The 26,181-nt window shown below is 38.2% G+C and overlaps 1 protein-coding gene, 1 long non-coding RNA gene and 1 pseudogene across 3 annotated transcripts; 2 read left to right on the top strand and 1 right to left on the bottom strand.

Moving 5' to 3' along the window:
• Positions 1–2,463: 2,463 nt before the first annotated feature.
• On the bottom strand, positions 2,464–10,594 carry LOC149031921 (uncharacterized). Its single transcript, XR_016177174.1, has 3 exons — positions 10,571–10,594; positions 2,805–2,955; positions 2,464–2,580 (listed from the first exon to the last, which is right to left on the bottom strand). It is a non-coding gene; the product is annotated as an uncharacterized LOC149031921 (long non-coding RNA).
• LOC149031922 (uncharacterized) lies at positions 7,926–8,992 on the top strand. The gene is given in 2 exon segments (XM_089174328.1): positions 7,926–8,351; positions 8,353–8,992. Coding segments are annotated over 2 exon segments (570 nt in total). The 3' UTR covers positions 8,497–8,992.
• A 10,105-nt stretch (positions 10,595–20,699) lies between the features above and the next one.
• Positions 20,700–21,910, top strand: LOC149031923 (acyl-CoA Delta-9 desaturase pseudogene; annotated as a pseudogene). Its single transcript, XR_016177170.1, has 3 exons — positions 20,700–20,726; positions 21,481–21,686; positions 21,780–21,910. The product of XR_016177170.1 is annotated as an acyl-CoA Delta-9 desaturase pseudogene (transcript).
• Positions 21,911–26,181: the final 4,271 nt, after the last annotated feature.

A 26,181-nucleotide genomic window follows, 5' to 3' on the forward strand; every position in this document is an offset into this window, starting at 1 on the left:
ATGTAAATTAATTTTGTAATAATTGAGAATTAGAATCATAACGAAATACGAGTTCATTTGCAAAAATAGTATGAAATATCTTATCTTGCTGGCACCTAAGAAATGTCCAAATGCAGTTTTCATGGAATGAAGAAAGAAGAGGCTTAATGCCGAAGAGGCCCCTACTTAATTGTGGCTAAAGAGGGCAACTATAGGCTATTGAGTTATTTTCAAAGGTTCAACAGCAAGTTCGAACCTTTAGAGAATGGCTCTCTAGTCATTTTTTATATTTTTTTGTTTTACTTTTTTGCTCGTCATTAATTTCTAGTTGTAATTGGAGATGATGGACCATTTTGTCTTCTTGGGACACTAAATTCGTGTTTATATCGTCAAAAAGATGCATACGTGTTTAGTTAGCTCGAGTAAAAATATTTAAATTCCATTTTTATTACATTTTGAAACCTAATTATTGTCTTTCAAATATTAAAGTAATCTCTTTTTTTTGTCTTTAAGATTTTTTACTTTGATCATATTTTATTTAAGGGTATAGCCGATTGAGTATGGAAAATCTGCCCCTGTGGCTTTTTTGACTCGCACTTGGGGATCGATATGGTATCAAAAATAAATAATTTACCTCAAATTTTAGCTCTTTTACTCAAACGGTTCTCGACATTTTCAAAAAAACCTGTTTTTATAAATAAGATATTCTTTTATTCGACAAATTACTATTAATTATAATCAATTTCTAATAACAATATACAATCTTTTGCACTCACTCTGACCTCACAAAACGCACGAAACCCGCGAATATCCTTAATCTTACGGCAACTCGCTATTCATTCTCTAATTACTCTCTAATCGCTCGTTTATCACTCGCTCCTTCACACGTGCCTTCCCTCTCCTTATATGTTCATGTCCCCACCGTGCATCCTTATGGGATGAACAATCTTCCGCGCCGTTCTTGAATTTTCCAAACGTCCGGCTCGATGTAATAAACAAACCGTCGATATCGCACGAGACCTTCTAGACTTACACAGACTTACACACACAACTTACACAACTTACAAAGAACAGATTACACACAGTTTTTCTTTTTATAGACTATCGGTTCTTAATCCTTTAATCTTTCGTCGCCAACCTGCTTATCTATGTTTATTCTTCTACACTTAAAACTCTTCTACAGTTTTATAGTAGGTAATTTTATTCACACATTATATAATTCATCTTTAATTTTAATAAAAATTATTTACATATAACCTCTCCTAATATTGTCCTTCCATTTTCGTCTCTGAGTACCCAATGGTCTTTTCACGTTTAATATATTGATAAGTATTTTATGTCCGTTTCGCTAATTTCCCATGCATGCAAAGTAACCTCCTCATCCTAATTGGATTAATTTTACGACGTTAATAATGTCCAGTTTGTTATAAAATTAGTGTACTTTAACGTTATAAAGTTCTTTTCATTCGCCCGTTTCTTCATTGCATGTAGTATCAGGGATTTTTGGAAGAACTTTTTTTTGAATACCCTAAATTTCTTTTCGTCCCGTAACGTAAGTGACTACGTTTCGCTATCATAAAGAACTACTAATAGCATGATTGTACTGTATAAAAATTTTGATATTACTCTGTGACCATATATTTGTTTTTATGTCACGCTTATTTGCAGCCGCAGTTCATTTATTATGTTTATTAGGGATTTCGCGTTATTAACACTTTACCGACCGGCATTCTATTGATCTATTTTCTTATTTATTAAATTTGGTTAATACAGCTAAACGTGCCGGTTTTTGGGAAGATCTGCGGCTCAGTGGGTGGTGAAAAAGGCATAGAATTTTCGAAACGCCACTGGTCGGTAAAATTTTAACAACTAATGTCTGCTTATTGTCTCTCAACAATGAAATATCGTCCGCGTATGTTAACAGATGCATTGCGCCGTACAGCTGCAACCATCTTTACGTTTTTGCAATTTTTTGATAGCACTTTGACCACCCCCTGTTTTAAACCGGTATGCCTAATAAATCTTTCCTACATTAAATTGCCTATTTTTACTTTACTCCTAGTTTCTTTTAAGCAAACATGAATCAGGTTAAACAGTTTTTTTTGTTATACCCTGTCGTATTACAACTTCAAAAATTTTATCCATTGTATTGAATCAATCGCACTTTTTAAAACCGATATACAGTTGGTGTAACGGTTGATCAAATTCTCTTTTTTTTACAAGATTTACCGAATAGTAAAGATTTGGTCTGTGTTCGATATATTTCAACTTATACCCTACTTATGATCTCCTATTATCTCTTTTGCATACGATACCATACTCATTATTAAAATATTCGGAAGGATTCATTATCGTCATTATGGTTGTAATTGTAAGGAAACTGTATAATTAAAAAACATTCATAAACTCACATAATTATTAATTACATTTATTAAAATAGAGTTGACAAATGATTTTTAGTTTATTATTTTGATCATAATTGTCCTTAATATTATAATTAAGTATATCCGCCTGTTATGATTAAATGCATGTATCGTCTTGCTTTCCGCGAACTTGAGGATATTCTCCATGTTCTTAAAAACTGGATATCTCTGCGACTTTCTGAAACGAAAGAATTTATTGTTGTTCTAAACACCTTGTGTGCCGTGGAGCTTTTTAGGAGACAAAAACGGAATAGATACTTTACTTTTTTATTGTATTTAAAATGAAATATAAACTGATGAGACGATTGTCTTTTAAATTAATTTCTTACATTATAAAACAAAAGGTTTGTATTAGGTGAGAATAGCGTTTAATATAAAAAATCACTTTACAATTATACTTACTATTTTCGATCAAAAAATGCATTCTATGGAATATCTTCAGAGCTTCGATAATAGGCTATGCTTAATGGAATCAAATAAGAAGAAATAAAAAGCATGGTAATTATAAACACAAAAAATATTATTGTGGAAGGCCTGTATTTTTGTGATGGTTCTGTAACAAAAGAACAAAATTAGTATTAAAAAAAAACTTTAAAATACATATATAATTGCAGGTAAATAAAAAAAGAGAACATGTTATAATAATTTGGAACATTTAGATTTGTATCAGAAAGACATTCGATTATTATGTTGTTATGTATTGGTTTGCCAACACACACACACACACACACACACCTGCGGCAGAGGAGAAACTGCTACCAGGCGCGTCTCCCCGAGCGGATGGGAGAACACTCGCTGTCCCTGGATGACACTTAATCTCTTAGTTGATGAGGTACAGCAGATACAGCGGGTAGGAGCCAAGCAAAATAACCAAACAAAATAAGCTCCCGTGGACGAAACTCCCCCTTTATGGGTTGGTCACACTAACTGACCTAGCAAGACGATCGGTCCCTGCTGTAACTCACTGGGAGTGTCAGGAACCTGTATCGTAGTTTCCGACGATGCAGGCCACGGCTGATGTGAGCTTGCTCTGCCGAGGTGTAAGTTGCAGCAGTGGATCAGGAGCCAGCCACTTCGGGCCCTGATCAGGAAGTACGCAGTGAGTGTTAGAGTTCGGAATCTTCACCGCCCCGAGCGAGTCTAGTCCGTCCGTGTATTCCGGGACTGGCTAAGTGTCGGCTAGGCCTCAGGGAACTGGGGTAGGAGTATTATCTCCGAGGGTACACCCGTTCCTAGTTATGACAACCCGCTCCACTCCGTACGATGCGCTGGTAAATCAAAAAGTATGAGTAACCCACAGGAAACAAACAAGAGTGGAAACGGGCTACGTGCCCAACAAGCAGCGATTGACGCAAGCGCTGAAATGAAGCGCTCGCAAGCGCTCAAACGCCTTGGAAAGCTGATCAGTGAGCTGAATGATTTCGTCCAACCAAAGGTCAACATTCACAAAGAGATAAAATCCAAGATGACTGGTATAGCTAACGCCCTTCAAAGGTTTGAGAAGTAGCTGGCGTCGTGACTGACGAAGCAATAGACACCGGAGCTGAAGGTCGATTGAGATGAAGTCGAAGATTGATGGTGAATCAATCGCGGAAGACAAAAGTGAAGCTAGCAACAAGTCAGGTAAGAGAAAAGATCGACCTTCTCCTGACCCAACAATTAACCAAGTAGTGAAGAAAAAAGATATGAAGAAAAGCCCTCCACAAGGAGCGGCAGTGCAAACCAGCGAACAACCAAAGGCGCTTGCTTGGAAAAGAGTACAGTCTAGGAGGGAACAGAAGGAGGAAAGGAAAGAGCAACTCCTGAAGCAGTTGCTTGAGAATCCACCACCTGAGCCTAAGCGAAAAAAACCACGAAAATTCACCAAAGTGGACGCATTAATAATTCGGTCTGTTGAAAAGGCGAACTATGCTGATATACTGCGCCGAATAAAGAAAGAAGTCCCTAATGAGCAAGTCTGCGATACGGTTGATAAGATCCGCAAGACCAGAGACGGAGACATGCTCATCGAGCTCTCTAGAAAAAGCACTGACAAAGGACAAGCTCTGCAAAAGACGATCCAGAGTATCCTGAATGAGGAGGCCAAGGTCATCAGTAAGGGCCCACAGGAGCAATTAGAAATCCGGGACATCGATGACACAACAACTAATGATGACATCCGGGAGACGTTACAGGAAGTAGCTGGAGATAGCTTTGAGATACCGGAAGGAGCTATCAAAATCAGACCAGCCTACAGAGGTACCCAAACTGCGCTAGTGACACTACCGATAACAACAGCGCAGACAGTACTCGGAGAGAGAGGCAGGATCAAGATCGGCTGGTCGAACTGCCGGGTTAGAGTAGTGAAAAAACCACAAGCATGCTTCAAGTGCTGGCACTATGGACACGTTGCTGCCCAGTGTAGAAGCGGAATAGATCGATCAAAGCTCTGTATTAAGTGCGGACAAACTGACCATCTAGTAGCTAAATGTCCTAATGAAGCAAAGTGTATGTTATGTGCTGAAAAACCCGGCTCAACAGATACTGTCCACCGGGTTGGTTCTAGTAAATGCCCGGTTTTCCAAGAAGCACTTCAGAAGACAACGAATAAACGAACATGAAGATATTACAGCTTAACATTAACCACTGTGAGGCTGCACATGACTTGCTTCTGCAGACAGTGCGTGAACTAGGGCTTGACCTGGTACTAATAGCCGAGCTATATAAATGCCTTAAAGGCCAACTATGGGAAACGGACACGACCACCAGGGCCGCCATTTGGTCCTGTGGCAAGCTCCCATTTCAGAGCGTAGCTAACAATTGCAATGCCGGCTTCGTAGCAGTATCAGTAGATGGAGTTCGCTTTTATAGCTGTTACGCACCACCTAGCCTCTCTATTGTTGACTTCACTGATTTTCTGGATCGACTGACAGAGGACGCAAAGCAGTATCATCCAGTCGCGATAGCCGGCGACTTTAACTCCTGGGCAGTAGACTGGGGTAGCAAGCTAACTAACGCACGAGGTAAAGCGTTACTTGAGGCTTTTACTGCATTAGACGTAGTCTTACTCAACAGTGGTGACACACCAACCTACACCAAAGGAGACGCAAGTTCCATCGTAGACCTCACGTTCGTCAGTAACAGCCTCGCGAGAAGTAACCTCAACTGGAAGGGACTGGATATCTACACTGCCAGTGACCACAATGCGATTCTCTGGGAAATTTCAAATGACCGGGATACTAGAGGAACTAATAGGTTACCTAACCACATTCGGTGGAGAGTAAAATCTTTCGACGCGAGTACGCTGACGACTGCGTTGGATAATGGCCCGATCACCGCTGGATGCGTAGAAGAATAGGCTAAAGAACTTATGGAAAGAGTGACCGAAGCTTGTGACGCCAGTATGCCACGAAAACGAGGCATAAATAGAAGACCCGCAGTGCACTGGTGGAACGATCACATCAGCGATCTTCGTAGAGAATGTCTCAGGAAAAGAAGAATATCACAGCGTGGCTTTTGTCGACCTAACTTTGCGGAATTGGTGGCAGAGTATAAAAAGGCCCGTCGGGAACTGAACAAAGCCATCAAGGATAGTAAAAGACGCTGTTGGAAAGAACTCGTCGAAGAAGTGGAGAAGGACCCATGGGGCAAACCGTACAAGGTGGTCACGGCTCACCTGAAATACCAGCCAATGCCGTCGCCTACATGTCCGCAGCTCCTAGAGAGGATTGTTACTGCACTGTTTCCTCAACAACCGGTATTCACCGGCCAGTTCAGGCAGCTAAACCCTGAAGACATTCCAACTGTCATGAAAGAAGAACTAATGGAGGCTAGTAACCGCGTCGGGAATAACAAAGCGCCGGGACTAGACGGAATTCCTAATATTGCCTTGAAAACAGCCATAAAGTCAGCACCAACGTTATTCTTAAAAGTTTAAAACACGTGCCTCAAGGAAGGGACATTTCCTCGGAAATGGAAACAACAACGACTGGTTCTACTCCCTAAAGGAAAGAAGCCACCAGAAGAGCCGTCATCCTACCGCCCACTTTGCATTCTGGATACAGCCGGTAAGATATTCGAACGCATTATCCATCAAAGAATAGAAGCAGATGTGGATCCACTCTTGGCGAACAACCAGTACGGATTCCGAAAAGGACGATCAACCCTGGACGCGATCAATCTGGTTGTTACTACGGCCCAGGAGGCAATTGCAGGAACCAGATGGAAGGGTGGTACGAAGAACTACTGCCTGGTGGCGACGTTAGACATCAGAAACGCCTTCAACTCGGCTAACTGGGACTGCATTATGCAAGCTCTCCAAGAGAAGAACGTGCCAGGATATTTACGTAAAATAGTAGCTAGCTACTTCACGGATAGAGTCCTGAGATATGACACAAAGGACGGTCCGAAAGAGTACGAAATCACCGGAGGTGTTCCGCAGGGCTCTGTTCTTGGCCCACTGCTGTGGAATATCATGTATGACGGGCTTCTAAGGCTAAAGATCCTGAGGAATGTTAACACTATTCCTACCAGGACCGGTCAAATGACCGTTTTTAAATTTTTAATTGGATTTTCCTACATTCAACGTAAGTGAATCACCTTTAAACTTTACGACTTTTCCTCATATATATGTTTGATACATTTTTCAATATTCAATTATTTTTTTATTGTTTATTTTCTGAGAAAAATTTGTGGTCTGTCTTATCTACCACGACCGGTCATTTGACCGGTAGTACGATTTATACATTTTTGTAATAGTTTCTCTCTAAGACTCAATGCCAAAACTATAAAGTCGTTACAGAGGAAAGGTAATGTAGTTGTGGTACGATTTCATTCGAGAAGTACCTTCCAGAAAATTATTTACGGCACTTCAAAGTGTCTACAGTTCTCGCTCGACTATCGGGTTAGCAGTGTTTTTTTGCAATTCTGTATGCACGCGGCGCATATGAGGCTAAGAATATATATATAGCACTTCTATGGAATCAAAATTAGGGCCCGCCTTTTTTCTCAAATACTATAAGTAGACATGACTTTACGGAGATTATGAGATTTATTCGATTTGACGACAGAAACCAACGAAACCAACGGTTACAAACCGATAAATTTGCTATGATTTCCGAAGTTTGGTACAAGTTTATTGACAACAGTCAAAATTGTTATAAACCAGGACCATATATTACTATGGACGAACAATTGTTTCCAACGAAAGCAAGGTGTAGATTCACTCAATACATGTTCAATAAACCGGACAAATTTGGTATAAAATTTTGGTTAGCATCCCATGTACGTAGCAAATATATAATAAACGGCTTTCCATATTTGGGAAAAAGATAAAAGTAGAGAACCCTTAGTTCCTCTTGATGAGTTTTTCACTATGAAATTAGCAGAATCGTATGTAGGATGTGGAAGAGATATGACCACGGACAACTTTTTTACAAGCCTATTTTTAGCAACAAAAATTTTAGCAAAAAAAAAACTACGATTGTTGGGACAATTAGAGCAAATAGAAAAGAGCTACTAAGACTGGCAAAACTGAAAAAAGACATGGAATTTTTCTCAACCAAACTCTATCGCTCAAATAATTGTATGTTGACAATTCAGAAAGCCAAACCAAGAAAGAAAGTTCTAATTCTCAGTTCAATGCACAACTCCGTACAAGTTGAAGAAAATGACACCCGAACACCGGAGACAATTCAATTGTATAATAGCACCAAATTTGGCGTAGATGTGACCGACCAAATGGCCAGAAATTATTCGGTAAAATCTAAATCTCGGAGATGGCCTGTGCAAGTATTTTTTAATATCTTGGATTTAGCCGGGTTGAATGCATGGGTGTTATATAAAGAAACTACGGGAGGAGAAATTACAAGACAGGAATTTCTATTCCAATTGGCAGAAGAACTTGCCATCGAATACCAACAAGAGCTCTGCAAAGAAAATCAACCAATACCTACCGCAAGTACAAGTACAGTTTTCTCGTGAACGGATAACATGTCAGATAAGGTATTGTAAAGATAATAAGACGAACAAAATCTGTCTAAAATGTAAAAAGTACGTATGCGGAAAATGTACAGTTGAGAAGCTCATTTGTAAAAAATGCGGCGAAAAAGAATAAAATGTAGATTATGTACACTTGAATAAAAGAAAATATATTTTTATACTTGCAAGCTGGCTATTGGTCTGCATTCAATACTGAAAAATATAAGTTGTAAAAGACCAGTCATTTGACCGGCCGCGGTAGGAATAGGTATACGTGAAGTGTCGGTAGGAATAGTGTTAAACTTGTAGCGTATGCGGACGACGTGGCCGTAGTGATTGTCGCTAAACACCTGGACGAGATTCACCACATGTTTGATCTAGCATTCCAGCAAGTTAACCAGTGGATGGACACAATGAATCTTCAACTGGCGAAACATAAGACTGAGGCAGTGCTTATTACCAGCAGAAAAGTGTTAGAGACCATCAAGCTTAAAGTCGGCGAACAAGAAATCACATCACAACCTTATATCCGATATTTGGGAGTGATGCTTGATGCCCGTCTCAACTTTAAACAGCAAGTGGAACACGCCAGTGCCAAAGCGTCAGTAGTGAGGGCAAGTCTCGCACGATTGATGCCTAACGTCGGAGGCCCAAAGCAGAGCAGGAGACTACTGTTGGCAACTGTAGTCACATCAGTGCTTACGTACGGAATATCCATTTGGGCCGATGCGCTAGAATTACAAGAAGCATGGAGAAAGGCTGGACCAGTATATCGTCTGAGTGCCCTAAGAGTAGCTTGCGCACAATATCTGAAGAAGCAGTGTGCGTCATTTCTGGAACTCTACCTCTCAGAGTCCTAGCTAAAGAAAGACGGAACCTTTACCAACGAAGGAGGTCAACAACACTGAGCGCAGAAGAACTCAGAATGGAACAAAGACAGCACAGCATCGCACGATGGCAATCTCAGTGGGATGCCGCAGAGAAGGGTAGATGGACGCATCGTCTCATACCAAAGATCGACATTTGGCTGAACCGGAATCACGGTGAGGTCAACTACTACCTAACGCTGATGTTGTCAGGACATGGCTGCTTTCGGGCTTACCTTCACCGCTTAAGGCATGACGATTCTCCGGAGTGCCCGTCCTGCCCCGGAGCCACTGAAGATGCAGAGCACGTTTTTTTCGTGTGCTCGCGTTTCAATCAACAACGTGAGGAGCTGGAGAAGATCCTGAAGAAGACAATTCAACCAGAGTCAATCGTAGAAGCAATGCTGTCTTCAGAAGCTGCCTGGAATGCAACGAACACTTTTGCCACAGAAGTGCTTACAGAGCTGCGTTCCATCGAGAGAAAAAGAGCAAAAGACAGAAGCTAGAAGGAAGAAATAACATTTTAGCCACCAGAAGGAAGAGCGACATCTAATTCCCCCCCCGCGAAGAAATGCCTTACGGCGGTACCATGGGGGATCAGAGGATAGAAGAGAAAGGGGTTTAGGGTTTAGTGGGTAGGGGCGTCAGCGTCGAGTTTTAGTATGACGCTGCGTCGAGTCGCCACATATCCAGGCCAAACAGCTATGCCTAGAATCCGTAAAGAGGATTCCCCCCTAAGGAAAAAAAAACACACCACACACACACACACACACACACACACACACACACACACACACACACACACACACACACACACACACACACACACACACACACACACACACACACACACACACACACACAAAAGTTGATTTCTTTCATAATATGATGTATTAAAACAAGATAGATAAAATATGCACCTGAAATATGTTAACACATTGAACTCTGGTCATATTTTATTGTAGAATTCTGTTTATTACAATATATAAGCATGTTTTAAATGTTAAAGTATATTGTTATTATAAATGTTAATTTTTTTCTGTCCTTATATAAATTCTTAGAATCCATAGATATTGTTCTGTACAAAATCAAACTGAAATTCACTGTGTAAAAATTTATTTAAACATCATTATATGTTTCTTCGTAAGAGACAAACAATGTGAGGAGTGCCGGCGTTCAATGCGTTCAAATTTTTTTTACCATTTTTGTGTGTGTTTTTATTTCTACTAAATATGTTAAGAGTATATGTATGCGGGGTGTGAAGAGAAATGAACCAGATACCAGAAACAGAAATTAGCGATAATTTGGAAAAGATAAAAATAAAAGAAATCAAAGAAGACTTACCAGTGCTAGATGAAAGTGAACTTGAAAAACCTGTTGTAACTGCAGCAGTATTTTCAGGAGAAATATAAACCCTGGTGTAAATGGCACCTAGAGAAAAAATCAAAGAAAAAGAGATTAAAAAGGACAAAATAATGATGATACACGAAGAAAAGATAATAGAAGAATTAGATAAGGGAAGAATAGATATAAAGTGATTCGTGTGGGTGAAGGTGAAGGACCAAAGATTACCATAACGGTAATGAAACCGTAATGAATTATGAAACCGTTTGAAGAGTTTTCTTCGAGTACCGAAGAAATAGCATAATGGCCGAGTGTGGGGTGTGAGAGTGTAAAGAGTGCGAGAGGTGTGAGTGAGAACAGGTAGGCATCAGTGAGCCAAAGAGTATCGTGTGCAATCAGACAAAAGATGAAATAATGCGAAATAAACAGCCGAATAGCGTTAGCAAGAGCGTCGTACAAAGAAGGAAATCGAAGAAAAGCGAGTGAGATTTGGTCATCGTTTAGCGGCCAAAGAGAAAAGACGTTTTATTATTCCATTAATTATTTCGTATACTGATTTCTTTATATTAAATATTGCATATCCGTAAAAGAGATTTTTTTTTTCTTTCTATGTCAACCTTTAACAACACCGCGAAATTCCTTCCTTTTCTTTGATTAGATATCCGTTCTGAAGACTAACAGGAGAAGGGGAATCCCACATGTATATATAGTTTTTACTTACCCATTGCGCGTATCCTCTATACGAATAGAAAGTTGTAATAATTATAAAATTGTTTTTTATTATGATAAAATAGATCTATTCGGAGAGAGAAAAATAAAACAATTAGATACTCGTTACACGAGAGAGTAAAATATACTGAAAGAGAAACTGGTGAAAAGGGCGCTTATATGGGTCTCGGTGTATGATAAGAAAAGAGCAAAGGTACGAACTTATGATTCAAAGTAAATTGTTTCGTCTTTTAATTGTTTATAAACTTAGAAATTACATATTGCTCAAATGACTAATAAAAATTTTCGAGAGTGAACCTTATATACTTATATAGATAACAAACGATTAAAGGTCAAAGGGTCAAGAGTATAATAGTATGGAAAATTTTTTCTATAGATATAGAATCAGTGGGGTGACTCATTGACTACAACCACGAAGATTCTTTCACTTCTTAAATAAATGTATTCATTTTAAATGAAATGTATACGCAAGATTGCATTTCTATAATAATAATTATCAATTAAAATACTAAAATTATTTTTATAATTGATTAAAATCATCAGTATCTGTTGAGACAAGATCTCTTATCTGTAAGAGACAAACAATATGAGCAGTGCCGGCGTTTAATGCGTTCATATTTTTTTATAACAATATTAAAGTGTTTTTTAGTTTCTAAAAATATGTTAAGAGTATATGTATATATAGTTTTTACTTATCCATTAGTGTTGAGAATATACATTGTATATTGTACGCGATATCTGGAACCGTGGATATTCCACACACACATGTACGACTCCCCACCTAGTCTGTATGTGAGAGTGTCGTACGAGAGAAAGACGCCCGGCGATTTGGTGGGGTAGTAAGAGTTCCGCTATCGCCTGTTTCACACACGCTTCATTATATAGATATTCTAAGTGGCTTAATAAATCACTGGTATATATAATAGTATATGAAATAATTAACCATTTCTTCAATCCTTTTTTTCTTTAACAATTAGGAATTTTCTATACGAATTTGAAATTGACATAATTTAAATATTATTGTTTATTATAAAAATAGATCTATTCAGAGAAAAAAATACAACAATTTGTTAATCAATAAAAAATAAATAATAAAAAATTATTCTCAAATAAATATAATTACATTGCTAAAATAGTGCATGATCTAGGATTTAGTCCATCCCGTTTTGAAGGAATAGTATCTAATGATCCAGATAGTTTTGTATTAACTTCTGCCAACATGACAATGTTAAATAATTTTCAAGAAATGTTAAAAAGACAATTGAATAGCGCAAAAGAGGCAATTGAGAATAAAAAAAAAGAATTATTAGCACAAGTAATTTATTTACTTTGCACGAATTCGAAGTTGATAAAGTTTGAAAGTATTATGAAACAAATAAAGAAATTTTTAACTCATTGGAAGAGAGAGAGAAGCTCTGGACTAAAATGAGAAAATTAGAACATCGTGCTAATAACCCAGATCGATTAAATAATCGAGGTTGACGACAACTTTTCTAAGAGGAGATGATAACTCATTCAAGATGAAATTATTATTTGGTTCTCTTGCTCTTTCGATTAAAGCCTGGGCTACCTGGCTAGCGGTAGTGGTTGCGTTTAATAGTGCGCATCCTACCTGTACAGGTAATAATCCTAGATTTTAAAAAAATTTTTTAAAGCCTTATTTTCTATTTATTGACTTCAGATAGGTTTACCAGATATAAACTTTTCATTACCAGAAACTTTTTTCAATGCTAATTATCTGCCATACGCGATTTTTTTCATTTTTCCTTTTGCAAAAAACGCATCTCATTTTATCACTAGACATTGTAACAAAATTTAAAAATAAACAGTAAAAACAACACGAACACAAACATGTGACTTTAGACTGACGCAATCTTGTAAACTGGCAAGTGTCGCCAAAAAACATTTTTTTTTACTATATAATGTACAAAATTACAAACATAACCTACAAAACAATTCACTACTTATCTAAATTCTGTGTGTGTGAAAGGAATTGGAAAAAATCATAATGTTCTGGTGGTATATATCGTAATAGGCAAATAATGTTTTTGAATTTTGCTGCTGTAATTTGACTGATATTTTTATATAGTGGTGTCAGTACAATATTTTCGAACTTTCTTGGTCTATTCCGACGTTGTAATAAATTTAAGATTTTAAAATTTTTATTCTCATTCATTGATGTCTTATAGAAAATTTGATATGGTTCATTTGTGACAAAACGCGACCAACAAATTTTTAACATGTTTATTAGTTCTTCATCAGAATTTTTCACCCTTTTAAAAATTGGGTCTTCTAATTATTTTGTAACTACATAATCTTATTGTCTCATTTTATTTACAATCAAGTATTATCATATTTACTCGGAATAAAAGTTTTCTCAAATGCTTTATTGATACATAACATAAAGAAGTACAATAACCAGGTACAACTGGAAAATAATAATTGACAAATAGAGTAATATAACTTTTAAAATAAACTTTTTCATCATTCCATAATTCAGCAAATTTTTTGTTACTAAATCTTAATAATTATAAATATATTAGTAACGAATTGCTTACAGAATGAAAAAGTCATGTAAAAATGTTACTTCTACGGTAGCAAATTGGATTGTAGTAGTTAGGTTTCCGAAATCCTTTCCCCAATTTGATTGACCAATTGTAGTAGGGTTTATTTCTATCGTCTCATGTTATGGAATTCATTAAATGCTTTTTATCCCCACTTTCAAAACATTTTAACCCGTAGGAAACATATTAGTCTTCACCACTGAATTTTACGTATGGTGGGGATGTGGCGGGCATATAAAAATCCTGCGTTCTCTACCTCCGTCTCAGATTTATTTCTATTTTCGTGTTAATATAACGCTAGTGAGTTTTATAATTTCTTGAAGTCGTTTCTTCTACGGATATTTCAACATTCAATATTTTACACGGAAATCGAACCTTTTTCGACTAAGTGTGTTCTTAGTTTATTGTTATAGTTTTGTTATTTATTTATTATTATTATAATTGTTAATTAGCATTAGGAATTAAAACGTTTATTGTCGCAAATATCAAATCTCGCCATGGTTCCTATCCCTTAACGCGACCCCTTAATTCGCGGTCTTCGTAGCTTATTTTTTTTAAAATCGCTTTTTATATATATATATATATTAAATATTCTAATAATATTTTTTCTTTTTAAATATTTAAGGGATTGCCATTTTGTATTATATTTTCTATATTTTTGTTATTCTTTATTATTCATATTTTTCGTTAAATCAGTATGAATACGGTTAATGAAAAGTATTAATCTTGACCACAAATTTCTACAATTAAATCGTAAATAATCTTGTTTATGTTATATAAACGTAAAATAGAAATAGAATATTATTCTTATCACAAAAGTGATTTTATTATCGCTTCATTGCTGATCACTAGGAAAATTTTCGGCAAGTAGACTTCCGAATAAAAAAATTCTAAATAATAAGAAAACTATTAAAAGTTTTTTTAATCTTTTTATAAAAATAAAAAATAAAATTCCATTAATATGTTATTTAATATTTATTTCAGAAGAACTAAAAAACTTACTAAAGAATAAATATGCAGGCTTTAGAAGAATTGAAAACCGAATATAAGTGGAACATTATACGGAAAAATGTAATAATTCTTCTGTATCTCCATATAGGCTGCATATATGGATTATTTTTAAGTGTAACCGCACCTAATTTCTATACTATAATATTCAGTAGGTTTTCACAATTATCTATTGAAAATATCAATCGCACAATGTCATTTACACCTAATAGTTTTATTCTATTATCATTGGCAGCGATTTATTGCAATTTTAATTTATAGTAACAAGACGGTAAATAAATTATATTTTATTGAAAACAATAAATAATAAGCTCCTTTTAATTTATTAGAGATAATAACAATACCAATAACATGCATCGGTATTACTGCAGGTGCTCATAGATTATGGTCACATAAAGCATACAAAGCTAAATAGCCGATGAGACTAATACTGATGATTTGCCAAACAATGGCATTTCAAGTAAGTTTATTCACATTTTTTATATTTTTTTATATAAATACAAATAATTGCATAAAACTTTGTTCCATTTTATTCCGGTCAATCAATAAGCTTATTATTTGTCACCAAAAAGCGCTTTACATAACAATAAATATTATATACAGATTTTAAATATAAATATAAACTATAAATTATACATAATAAGTAATACAAATCTAATTTAAATCAATTATTTTATTTGATAGAAATCAAACTCTTAAGAGAAACACGTTAAATTATTCTTTATGAGATGCAAATCAATAAATAAAAAGACACATATATGTGGGGAGTGTTGAATATCAAAGAGTAAACACAGATAAGAAGGTAGGCGACGAAAGACTATCGAAATAAGGGAAAGACGGTGCTTGAACCACTCTTTGTAAGCGAAGAAGTTGTGTGTGTGGGTCCGTGTAAGTTTAGAAGGTTTTCGAGTGGTGTCGGTGATTTGTTTATTGGACCGAGCTGGACGTTGGGAAAATTCGAGAACGTTTCGAGAATGTTCTGTTCCTCGGAGGTGGAGGGTGGGGGGAGAAACCTCTTAAGGAGAGGACGGTCACGCGTGAGCGGCGGTTTTTCGGGGGTAGCACAGAGAGAACCGAGCGACGATAGCGAGCGATACGATACGAGAGTGATTAGCGAGTGAAGAGTGAAAGAATAGCGAGTGAGTAGTGACTGTGTGAGGTCTGAGTGAGTGTGAGTAGTTGCGAAGCGTACTTATATTGTAACTGTAATAAACAATAACTTGTGAAAATAAAGAATATCTTTTATATCTCAAGTAGTGTCGGCAACACGGGGGGGGATTAGATATCCTTAGCCGGATACAGAAGGATTGATTTCCCTACAAATTGGGGGCTCAGCCGGGATCTACATCAAAAGTCCGGTGCTACGGAGATACAGAAGATATAGAAAAAGCGGTGAACTTTAGAGTGAAGTCTTGAGTTTGGAAATGGATACCAATTCATACGTGAAACGGTGATGCAGCTTAAAGAGCGGCTTCGGGAGTTGAACCAACCCACGGCGGGTTCGAAAGCGGAGCTGATTTCAAGGCTAATGGACATTGAGTTAAGCAGTGTGCGAATTCCAAGAAATTCGGGAGAGGAGCTTTAGGATGAAGCGCATGCAATCTGTTCGAGAAAGGACAAGAACTACGGGGCTGCTCCCTCCGGCGCAATCACGAGCGCTGAGGAACGAGAAAGTTTGCTTCGTCAGGAGATAAAACAGTTGCAGCAGATGATTGAGGAGCTCTCTCAACAATCAATGACTGCTCCGGTCGAGAACAGAGTTACGGTGGAACGAAATTCAGTCGCAATGAGGCGCGAGGAATTAAGTCGCCCGCAGATAGGATTGACGACGGTCGCGGAGATGCTAAGTTATTACGACGGTGAGACTCCCTACGATCACTGGGAACGGCAGTTCCTTGCCTTAAAAAGGATACACCATTTATCTGACGGAGAAGCGACAGTGCTGTTTAGACTACGTTTAAAAGGGAAAGCTGCAGAGTGGTTTCACTCGAGAACGGAATATGCTGACATGACGAACGAGGAACTGCTATATGAAATAAGAAAGATGTTTCGACATCTCCCTTCTTGTGTCGATAGGAAAAGGGAGTTTATGCGACGACAGTGGAAGCATGGTGAACGCTTCAGTGAATATTTCCATGATAAGGTGATCCTGGGGAACTGTGCGTCCGTCAGTGAGGAAGAACTGATCGAATATCTGATCGACGGAATCCCTGACACGACCTTGCAGAACACGGCGATGATCAGGGGATTCCGAGACAGATCCGAACTTTTTTCTGCATTTGAGAAGATACAGCTGCCGACGGGGCCCGAGGCTAACCGGGCACGGAGGAGACCGGAAGAAGTCGAAGAAGAGTCAACATGGCGCAGACCTATGGAAATGGTGGGGCAGCAAAGACCGGGTGGACAACAACGAGTCTTCGACGGCTGTCACAATGGCGGAGAGAGAGGACATCGAGCGGCATTCTGTCCGTCGAGGGAGAAGGGCACGAGATGTTACAGCTGCCAGGGTTTCGGTCACATTTCTGCTGGATGTCCTAAAAGGGCACCATCGATGACGATGGTTCGGGTCGGTGAGGATTCCTCGGCAGATAAGCAGTATGTGAAAAAGGTTGTTACGATAAACAATGCGGAAATTCCTGCGCTAATAGATACGGGCAGCCAGATCACGTTAATAAGGAAAAGCGCCTACGCTGATATTGGAGCTCCGCGAATAATAAACGAACGCGTCAGTTTCAGGGGTGTGGGTTCAGAATTGTTTAAAACGCTAGGTCATTTTACGGCCACTATCGAGGTTGACGGGGAAGCGTATGAAACTAAAATACACTTGGTATCTAATTCGTGCGTGCGACATGATCTTATCTTAGGGGGAAATTTCCTAAAAGGTGTGAGATTGGTGGTAGACTCGGGAGACATAGAGGTCGGGCGTTCGAGTAAAACGCAGCCAACAGCAGACGATCTGCCAGACGTGTTTAATATAAATGTTTGCGAATTGGAGAGCGAAGTAGATTTATCTCATCTAACGGTTCCTAAAATTAGAGAGAACGTGACCTCGTTAGTAGAAAGCTATAGGCCGGAGAAGAAGCGGGAGGTGGGAGTAGAAATTACAATTGTTTTAACGGACGAAAATCCCGTTTACCAGCGGGGAAGGCGTTTATCTATGGCGGAGCGTGACGAGGTAAACAAACATATCCAGGAATGGTTGCGCGACGGTATCGTACAACGGTCGATTTCGGACTACGCGAGTCCGGTCGTGCTAGTACGGAAAAAGGATGGCTCGTCGCGATTGTGTGTAGATTACAGGCAACTTAATAATAAGATAGTCAAAGACCGCTATCCGTTGCCGTTGATAGACGATCAGTTAGATGCGTTGCAGGGGGCGAACGTGTATAGCACGATTGATCTCAAGAACGGGTTTTTCCACGTTGCGATAAAACCCGAAAGCCGAAGGTATACATCATTCGTTGTGTCGGATGGACAGTACGAATTTTTTAAGGTACCTTTTGGCTTATGTAATTCGCCAGCAGTTTTCCAAAAATTCGTAAACGCAGTATTCAGAGAATTGATTAACAAGAAGATTGTATTAACGTATCTGGACGATGTAATTATACCTGCAATAGATGTGAATTCGGGCATTGAAAGGTTAGAGCTTGTTTTAAAGATTGCGAGTGAAGCTGGATTGGTAATCAATTGGAGAAAATGTCAGTTATTAAGAAATAGGGTAGAGTTTTTGGGCCATGTAATTGAGAACCATACAATACGGCCGTCTGATCACAAGACGGATGCGGTGCGTAAATTTCGAAAGCCGACAACCTTAAGGGAAGTTCAAAGTTTTTTGGGACTTACGGGATACTTTAGAAAATTTGTGGATCATTATTCATTGATCGCCAGGCCACTTACGGATTTACTCCGAGGCAACCAGGGGTTTCGGTTCGACGACGAACACGTGCGAGCGTTTAAAAGGCTGAAAGAAGTGTTGACGGACGGGCCGGTCTTGAAACTATATAGGGTGGGTGCAGAAACGGAACTCCATACGGATGCGTCGAGTTTCGGGTTCGGAAGCATACTGTTACAACGTAATGGCGACGATGGCGCCTTACACCCGGTATACTATGCGAGTGGAAAGACGAGCCCGGCGGAAGAAAAATACGCTAGTTACGAGTTAGGGTGTTTGGCAATAATAAAATCGCTGCGCAGGTTTCGTGTATATTTACTCGGTATACCTTTCAAAATTGTGACTGACTATCGTGCGTTCGCGTTAACGATGAAGAAAAAAGATTTATGCGTTCGCGTAGCGAGATGGGCATTGTTACTCGAGGAGTTCGAATACACGATTGAACATCGATCAGGGACTAGCATGAGACATGTGGACGCGCTCAGTCGTTACCCACTGCCCGAGTGTATGGTGGCATACGAGAATAGCGATAGCGTGAGCGCCCGGTTAAAAAGGGCTCAGGCGGCGGATGAGTGTATTAGCAAGTTGATGGAATCAATCCAGAAGAGTCCGATCGACGGCTACTGTATTCGGGGTGGTCTTCTGTTCAAGGCTGTCGATGACGATTACAAGTTAGTGGTGCCCCCCTCGATGCAGGGTAGCATAATTAGGAAAGCGCACGAAATCGGACATTTTGCAACCGGCAAAACAGAATCTTTAATTAGACGAGATTATTGGTTCGCGAACATGAGAGCGAAGATAGAGAAAGTGATCGGAAATTGCATTAGCTGCATCCTAGCGGAACGTAAGGGCGGAAGGGGTGAAGGGCTTTTGTATCCGATAGAGAAGGGGGAGGCCCCCCTAGATACGTACCATATCGATCATTTGGGGCCTTTGGCTTCAACTAAAAAGAGTTATAAGCACATCCTGGTAATCGTAGATGCATTCGCGAGGTATGTGTGGCTGTACGCCACCAAAGGCACCACGAGTGCCGAGGTCATACTCAAATTAAGTAAGCAATCGGTAGTTTTCGGGAATCCCCGTCGGGTAATATCTGATCGCGGTACGGCGTTTACATCGAGCGAGTTCCGAACCTATTGTATGGAGGAGGGTATAGAGCAGGTAACCATTACGACGGGGGTGCCGCGGAGCAATGGACAGGTGGAAAGAATTAATAGGGTTCTGATACTAGTTTTGACGAAGCTAGCGGCTCCTCACCCGGGGGACTGGTACAAATACCTCGATCGGTGCCAGAGATTCTTAAACGCAACACCTAGCAGGAGCACGGAAGTGACTCCTTTTAAGCTTATGTTCGGGTTGGAAATGAGATTACGTGGGAATCCACCGCTGAAGGAGCTCTTAGAAAACGAGTGGGTTGCGTTATTCAACGAAAATCAATGCGAGTTGAGGAGACAGGCTAAAGAAAGTATTGAAAAAATACAGCAGGAAAATAGGAGAAATTTTAACAAAAATAGGAAAGACGCTAGAGCCTATACGGACGGTGATTTAGTAGCGATAAAGAGAACCCAGCAGGGACCGGGGGCAAAATTAGCGGCAAAATACTTCGGCCCGTATAAAATAGTCAAAGCATTGCGAAATGACCGGTACGTAGTTCAAAAGGTGGGTGAAGGTGAGGGACCGAGGGAGACTAGAACGTTGGCCGAAAACATGAAAGCGTGGATTGACGATGAGGAGTTCCCAGAAGAGTTCTCTTAAAGAAAAAAAAAGAAGTATAATACTTAGTAGGGAATAAAAGTTAAGATTTAACGATAACCACTTTTGTTTGCGTAGTAATATAAGCTTTTGCATGATTTGATTATAAAGGTAATTATTCTGTTTATTACTTCATTGGTAGCACTGTGTAGTTATGTAAGATTTTGTGCAATTATAGTGCGAGATGCGAGCGATTGAACGAACCAAGAATGTGAGCGTGGGTGCGAGTCAAAGAGCGCGAAGCGAGAAAAAGATGTAAGTATGTATGTGTGGCGTGAACTGTTGTGCCGACAAGGAGGGAATAAATATCTGAGGCCAGATTTCCTTTTTCAAGGGGGGTGAGTGTGGGGAGTGTTGAATATCAAAGAGTAAACACAGATAAGAAGGTAGGCGACGAAAGACTATCGAAATAAGGGAAAGACGGTGCTTGAACCACTCTTTGTAAGCGAAGAAGTTGTGTGTGTGGGTCCGTGTAAGTTTAGAAGGTTTTCGAGTGGTGTCGGTGATTTGTTTATTGGACCGAGCTGGACGTTGGGAAAATTCGAGAACGTTTCGAGAATGTTCTGTTCCTCGGAGGTGGAGGGTGGGGGAGAAACCTCTTAAGGAGAGGACGGTCACGCGTGAGCGGCGGTTTTTCGGGGGTAGCACAGAGAGAACCGAGCGACGATAGCGAGCGATACGATACGAGAGTGATTAGCGAGTGAAGAGTGAAAGAATAGCGAGTGAGTAGTGACTGTGTGAGGTCTGAGTGAGTGTGAGTAGCTGCGAAGCGTACTTATATTGTAACTGTAATAAACAATAACTTGTGAAAATAAAGAATATCTTTTATATCTCAAGTAGTGTCGGCAACACGGGGGGATTAGATATCCTTAGCCGGATACAGAACGATTGATTTCCCTACATATATGAAAAATCGTAAATTGTGCAATAGTGCGAACAAGTTAATGAAATTGTTTATATTACAGAATAGCATTTATGATTGGGTAAGAGATCACCGGGTCCATCACAAGTTCACTGATACTGATGTCGATCCTCATAAAGCGAAAAGAGGATTTTTCTTTTCTCATATTGGTTGGCTTATGCTAAAAAAGCATCCCGATGTTAAAATAAAAGGTGCTACTATAGATATGAGCGATCTCAAGAAAGATTCGTTGGTCGTATGGCAACACAGGTAAATATCAATTACTTTAGAATATTTTCTAATCATTTTTTTGTCTTTATATTAAGTAATCGATATTATTTGCTTGCTTTATTTTTTTACTAGACATTATAGAATTCCTATGCCACTGATTTGTTTCATCATTCCTACGTTAATACCTATATATTCTTGGGGAGAGGGTTTGAGGAACGCTTGATCTGCTACTGTTACCAGATACGTCCTATCCTTAAACATTACCTGGCTAGTAAATTCTGCTGTACATATTTGGGGCGCAAAACCATATGATAGGTATGTAAACGTTTTCTTATTCTTTAACCAAATTAAATAAACTTCTTGCATTTGTGATAATATATTACCTATAAGATTTTATATATACATATGTAATGTGATAAACTATTAAAATAGAATTGTCTCTCTCCTATACATATATATATATTGTTACGTCCTAGAGGAGGAAGTAAGTTAAGTAGTATAAGTAATGCCTGTTGTGGTCACTCTGCTTTCACCGAGTTTAACCGGGACCAGGCTGGTTCGTTTCTCGTTTAGAATAGTGATATAGTCTGGCAAAAAGCGTACGATAAGAGGGTGGATTGAGGAAGGTTTTGAAGCAAGGAGAAGATTAGTGGACCGCAGCTCTGATTTAACAACAATTTAATGATAAAAAAAATGATTGGTGACTTACAGTATTCGGTACAGTTGCTGGTTGCTTTCGAGATTGCACAGGAGGCTTGGGCTGGTTTCTTTCCAAAGGGGTCGAGACACTCAAAGACCCGAAAGTTAATTATTTATTATAACTGATCAGTCAGATAATATTTAGATATTAAATAGCTGGTAGCTAGTAGTAACGATCAAGATATAAATTTAAGTCAAACTATAATTTGAGGTCAAAATTGTAAGTAGAACTATAAGTTAAAACTGAAGTGAAAACTGAAGTGCAGTGAGTACTGAAGTGAAGTGAAAAACTGAAGTGAGAACTGCAAAAACGTAAGTGAAGGCAAAAACGTAAGTGACCGCGGGGGCGATGAACTCTGGCTTATATAGCCCCCGGAAATCCTTCGTGGAGGGGGTAGCTTTGGTACCCCCACTCCTAGTCCTAGCTGGCCCAAGCGTCCCGGGCATCCTTGTTCGAGAAAATTCTCTCGTCTGCATGGACTACAAATACATTTATATATCTAGCATTTTCTCCATATACATATGACCTCGTAGCTTACTATTCGAGTGTTAACATCTTCCTTATGCTTATTACAATTATTCTCATTTACATTTAGTCAACCATGAATTCGTTATTCTCGGACGGTTGCATTATATTATCCTTCGATTAGCTACTTAGCGCAATTCTAGAAATTAATTATTTGTACCTTATCCTAGGACATTCCTTATCCTAAGGTATCCTTAGTTACATATATTCCATCAGGCGCATAATATCGCAAATTACATTGTCTCGACGCGAGAGTATTTTAGAATTATCCTCGATTACACATATTCAATCAGGCGCATAATATCGCAATTTACATTGTCTCGACGCGAAAGTATTCTGGAATTATCCTCGATTACACATATTCAATCAGGCGCATAATATCGCAATTTACATTGTATCGACGCGAAAGTATTTTAGAATATTCTTTGATTCTCGAAGGTTCTACAGAGTAATATTTCGTTGGGCTTACGTGGCCTTTGCCAGCATTTCCTAGCCTGGCGGCACTTAGTCGCGGGAAAAGGTTTTATGACTTGAGGGGGTTAACATTCGGTTGCAAGGGGGACGGTCATTCCCTGGATGCAGGTAAGGGTTGCCTACCTGCGTTATAGGCGGTGGTTTTATGATAGGTTTGCGAAGGTGGAGGAATTTCCTGGGAAGATCTCCCTTTTTTATTAGTGGGCCCATGCGAAAGGATCGGAACATGTCGATTGCTATTAACACCTTTTAGTTGGTTAAAGGAAGTTAGGGTTCAGCAGAAAATATTACTGATGCCACGGAAAATCTTGGAGTGGTGTCGGAATTTAATATATAAACCGGTATTTATTCTTCTAGGAAAACATTCTTCGAGGAATGTTTCTATCGTTCCGACTTGTGCTTTGCACGGGACAGTCTATCCACTAGTTTATTTCGATAAAGAGAACGAATGTTCGAGAGTTACGAGTCATAATTATTCTTCTATCTGTACTACTTATAATTGTTTCTATTGTTATTTGGTGAACTACTGGAATGATGTTTCGCGCAACTGGATTTGTATCACTGCGAAAAATTTTGGGTGGCGAATCGTGGCGGAACGTCACAATATATATGTAAAGAAAGTGTACTTTCTTTCTTTGTGATTACGCGCGCTTTCATAAGTAAGAAGGTAGTAGGAAAGGCGTTATGTGTATAAACTTGATTGGATATACAAACAAGAGAGACAAAGAAAAGACGTAACGTATATGTATCAGATATATAAATAAGAGAGAAAAGACGTTACATATACAAATCATATTAAATACTTAAAGAAAATAGATAGATTTAAGGGACTAAGAAAGTGAGTGCTAAAAGTGAAGAATAGACATAATTGTCGTTTTTCGTTTCAGGTAATATTATATTGTTCATTTTGTAAATATTGTATATAGGAAAATAAGGTTGACATAGAAATAAATTCGTTTCAGAACAACACTTTGTGCTATTCTTGATCGTTTTGTTTGAACCACTCCTATTCTGGTCTTATATATATATATATATATATATATATATATATATATATATATATATATGTAAACACTTTCAATTTAAAAATATTTATCATTATTTTCTCTTTTTGCAGTGTTATTTCTTCGACAGAAATCCCTGTTGTTTCATTTCTTGCTGTCGGTGAAGTTTAGCATAATTATCATCACGTTTTTCCTTGGGATTACAAAGCTGCTGAGTTGGGAAACTACAAATTAAACTTAACAACGGCAATTATCGTTGGTTTTGCTAAAATCGGTTGGGCTTATGGTCTTAAGACAGTCTCACGAGAAATGATTGAAAAGCGAGCATGTAGAACGGAAGATGGTATAAAGTATCAAAATATCTTTCTAATTTTTTCTAATTTAACATTCATTTCTTAAACTTAGAATTTTTATTTCCTTTGAGAACACTTTTTTCCTCTTAATTTTTTATTACTCTTATTATTATTATTATTATTATTATTATTATTATTATTATTATTATTATTATTATTATTATTATTCGCACCCACGGAAGTGTCAGGATGTCGATGAAGGAAGTACGTGAACAGCAAGGGCGGATAATTAATTCCCGCCCTTATAGTCAAAAGCTCTCGCAACAACGGGGGTAGTTGTGAGGGTGATAACCCCCCCCCCCCACTTCCTGAGACACCGCGTTTGGAGACGGGCTGACACTCTGGAGTAATAATATAACTTATGGAGAATCAAAATCAAAAACAAAATCAAAAAATTGAAAAAGATGGAAGAAAGATCGCTGAGCAAAGCGACAAAGATGAAGATTCTTAGCCTGCGAAGGAGACACCACAGGATGGAGAGAGAGAGAAACTCGCGCAAACGAGATCCCTCCCTGCTAATATGAGGGCGGCTGTGACGAGACAGCCAAACGTGAACAATGCCATTAAGCAAGGGCTCCCAAAACTGGAGGAGATCATTGACAGCCTCGAATTTATGTATAAATTCCGAGCAAGGGTCAATGAGGGAGCGAGGATCCCCGATAACTATTCATTTGTGACAATATCGTGAAAATCACATTGAATTTATTTAGTTTAAAATAACGTGGTGCGTAATAACTAATTAACTCATTTATTTTAAATTTTGACGTAGACCACTTTCTTAATTATGGGCACATATCATCCATCACGTTACAAAATGTAAATGTTTCAACGATATTATTAATATTTTATAAACAATTTTTACCAACTTTGTTTATGATGCATACAAACATTGTTTTTCTTTTTTTTTCTATTATTTATATCAACCATTTCAAAATAAATATTTATTTATATATTTTTTTTAAGTATTTCCATAACCATGGTTATTTGTTATTAATAGTTTTGAAATTATTATGTTTATAGTTATTCTAATCATTATGTTAACCATTTATCGTTTATGTCTATTTTAGTTGATAGATTTTTATATTCTGGTACTATATACTTTATATCAACCCGAAATAAAATATTCAGATATTTGAAATTGTAGGAGACTAATGTTATTATTGATTTTAAATATATATAAAAAGTTCTTGAATCATTTATATATAATATATAAAAATAATATTTTCATATGTTTGATATTTTTAATGTGAAATAATTTATTCAATGTATCTGAACTCATGAGAACAAAATTTTGCTTGTATCATGTTACTTTCGTGACATTACAATATTTTGTTAATGTAGCATTTTTACATTTACAGCCCAAGCCTCCTGTGCAATCTCGAAAGCAACCAGCCACTGTACCGAATACTGTAAGTCACTAATCATTTATTTATCATTAAATTGTTGTTAAATCAGAGCTGCGGTCCACTAATCTTCTC

This window comes from Polistes dominula, unplaced genomic scaffold (genome assembly GCF_049000335.1).
Source record: "Polistes dominula isolate Pdom_NZ unplaced genomic scaffold, Pdom_raw_medaka contig_290, whole genome shotgun sequence".
NCBI lineage: Eukaryota > Metazoa > Arthropoda > Insecta > Hymenoptera > Vespidae > Polistes > Polistes dominula.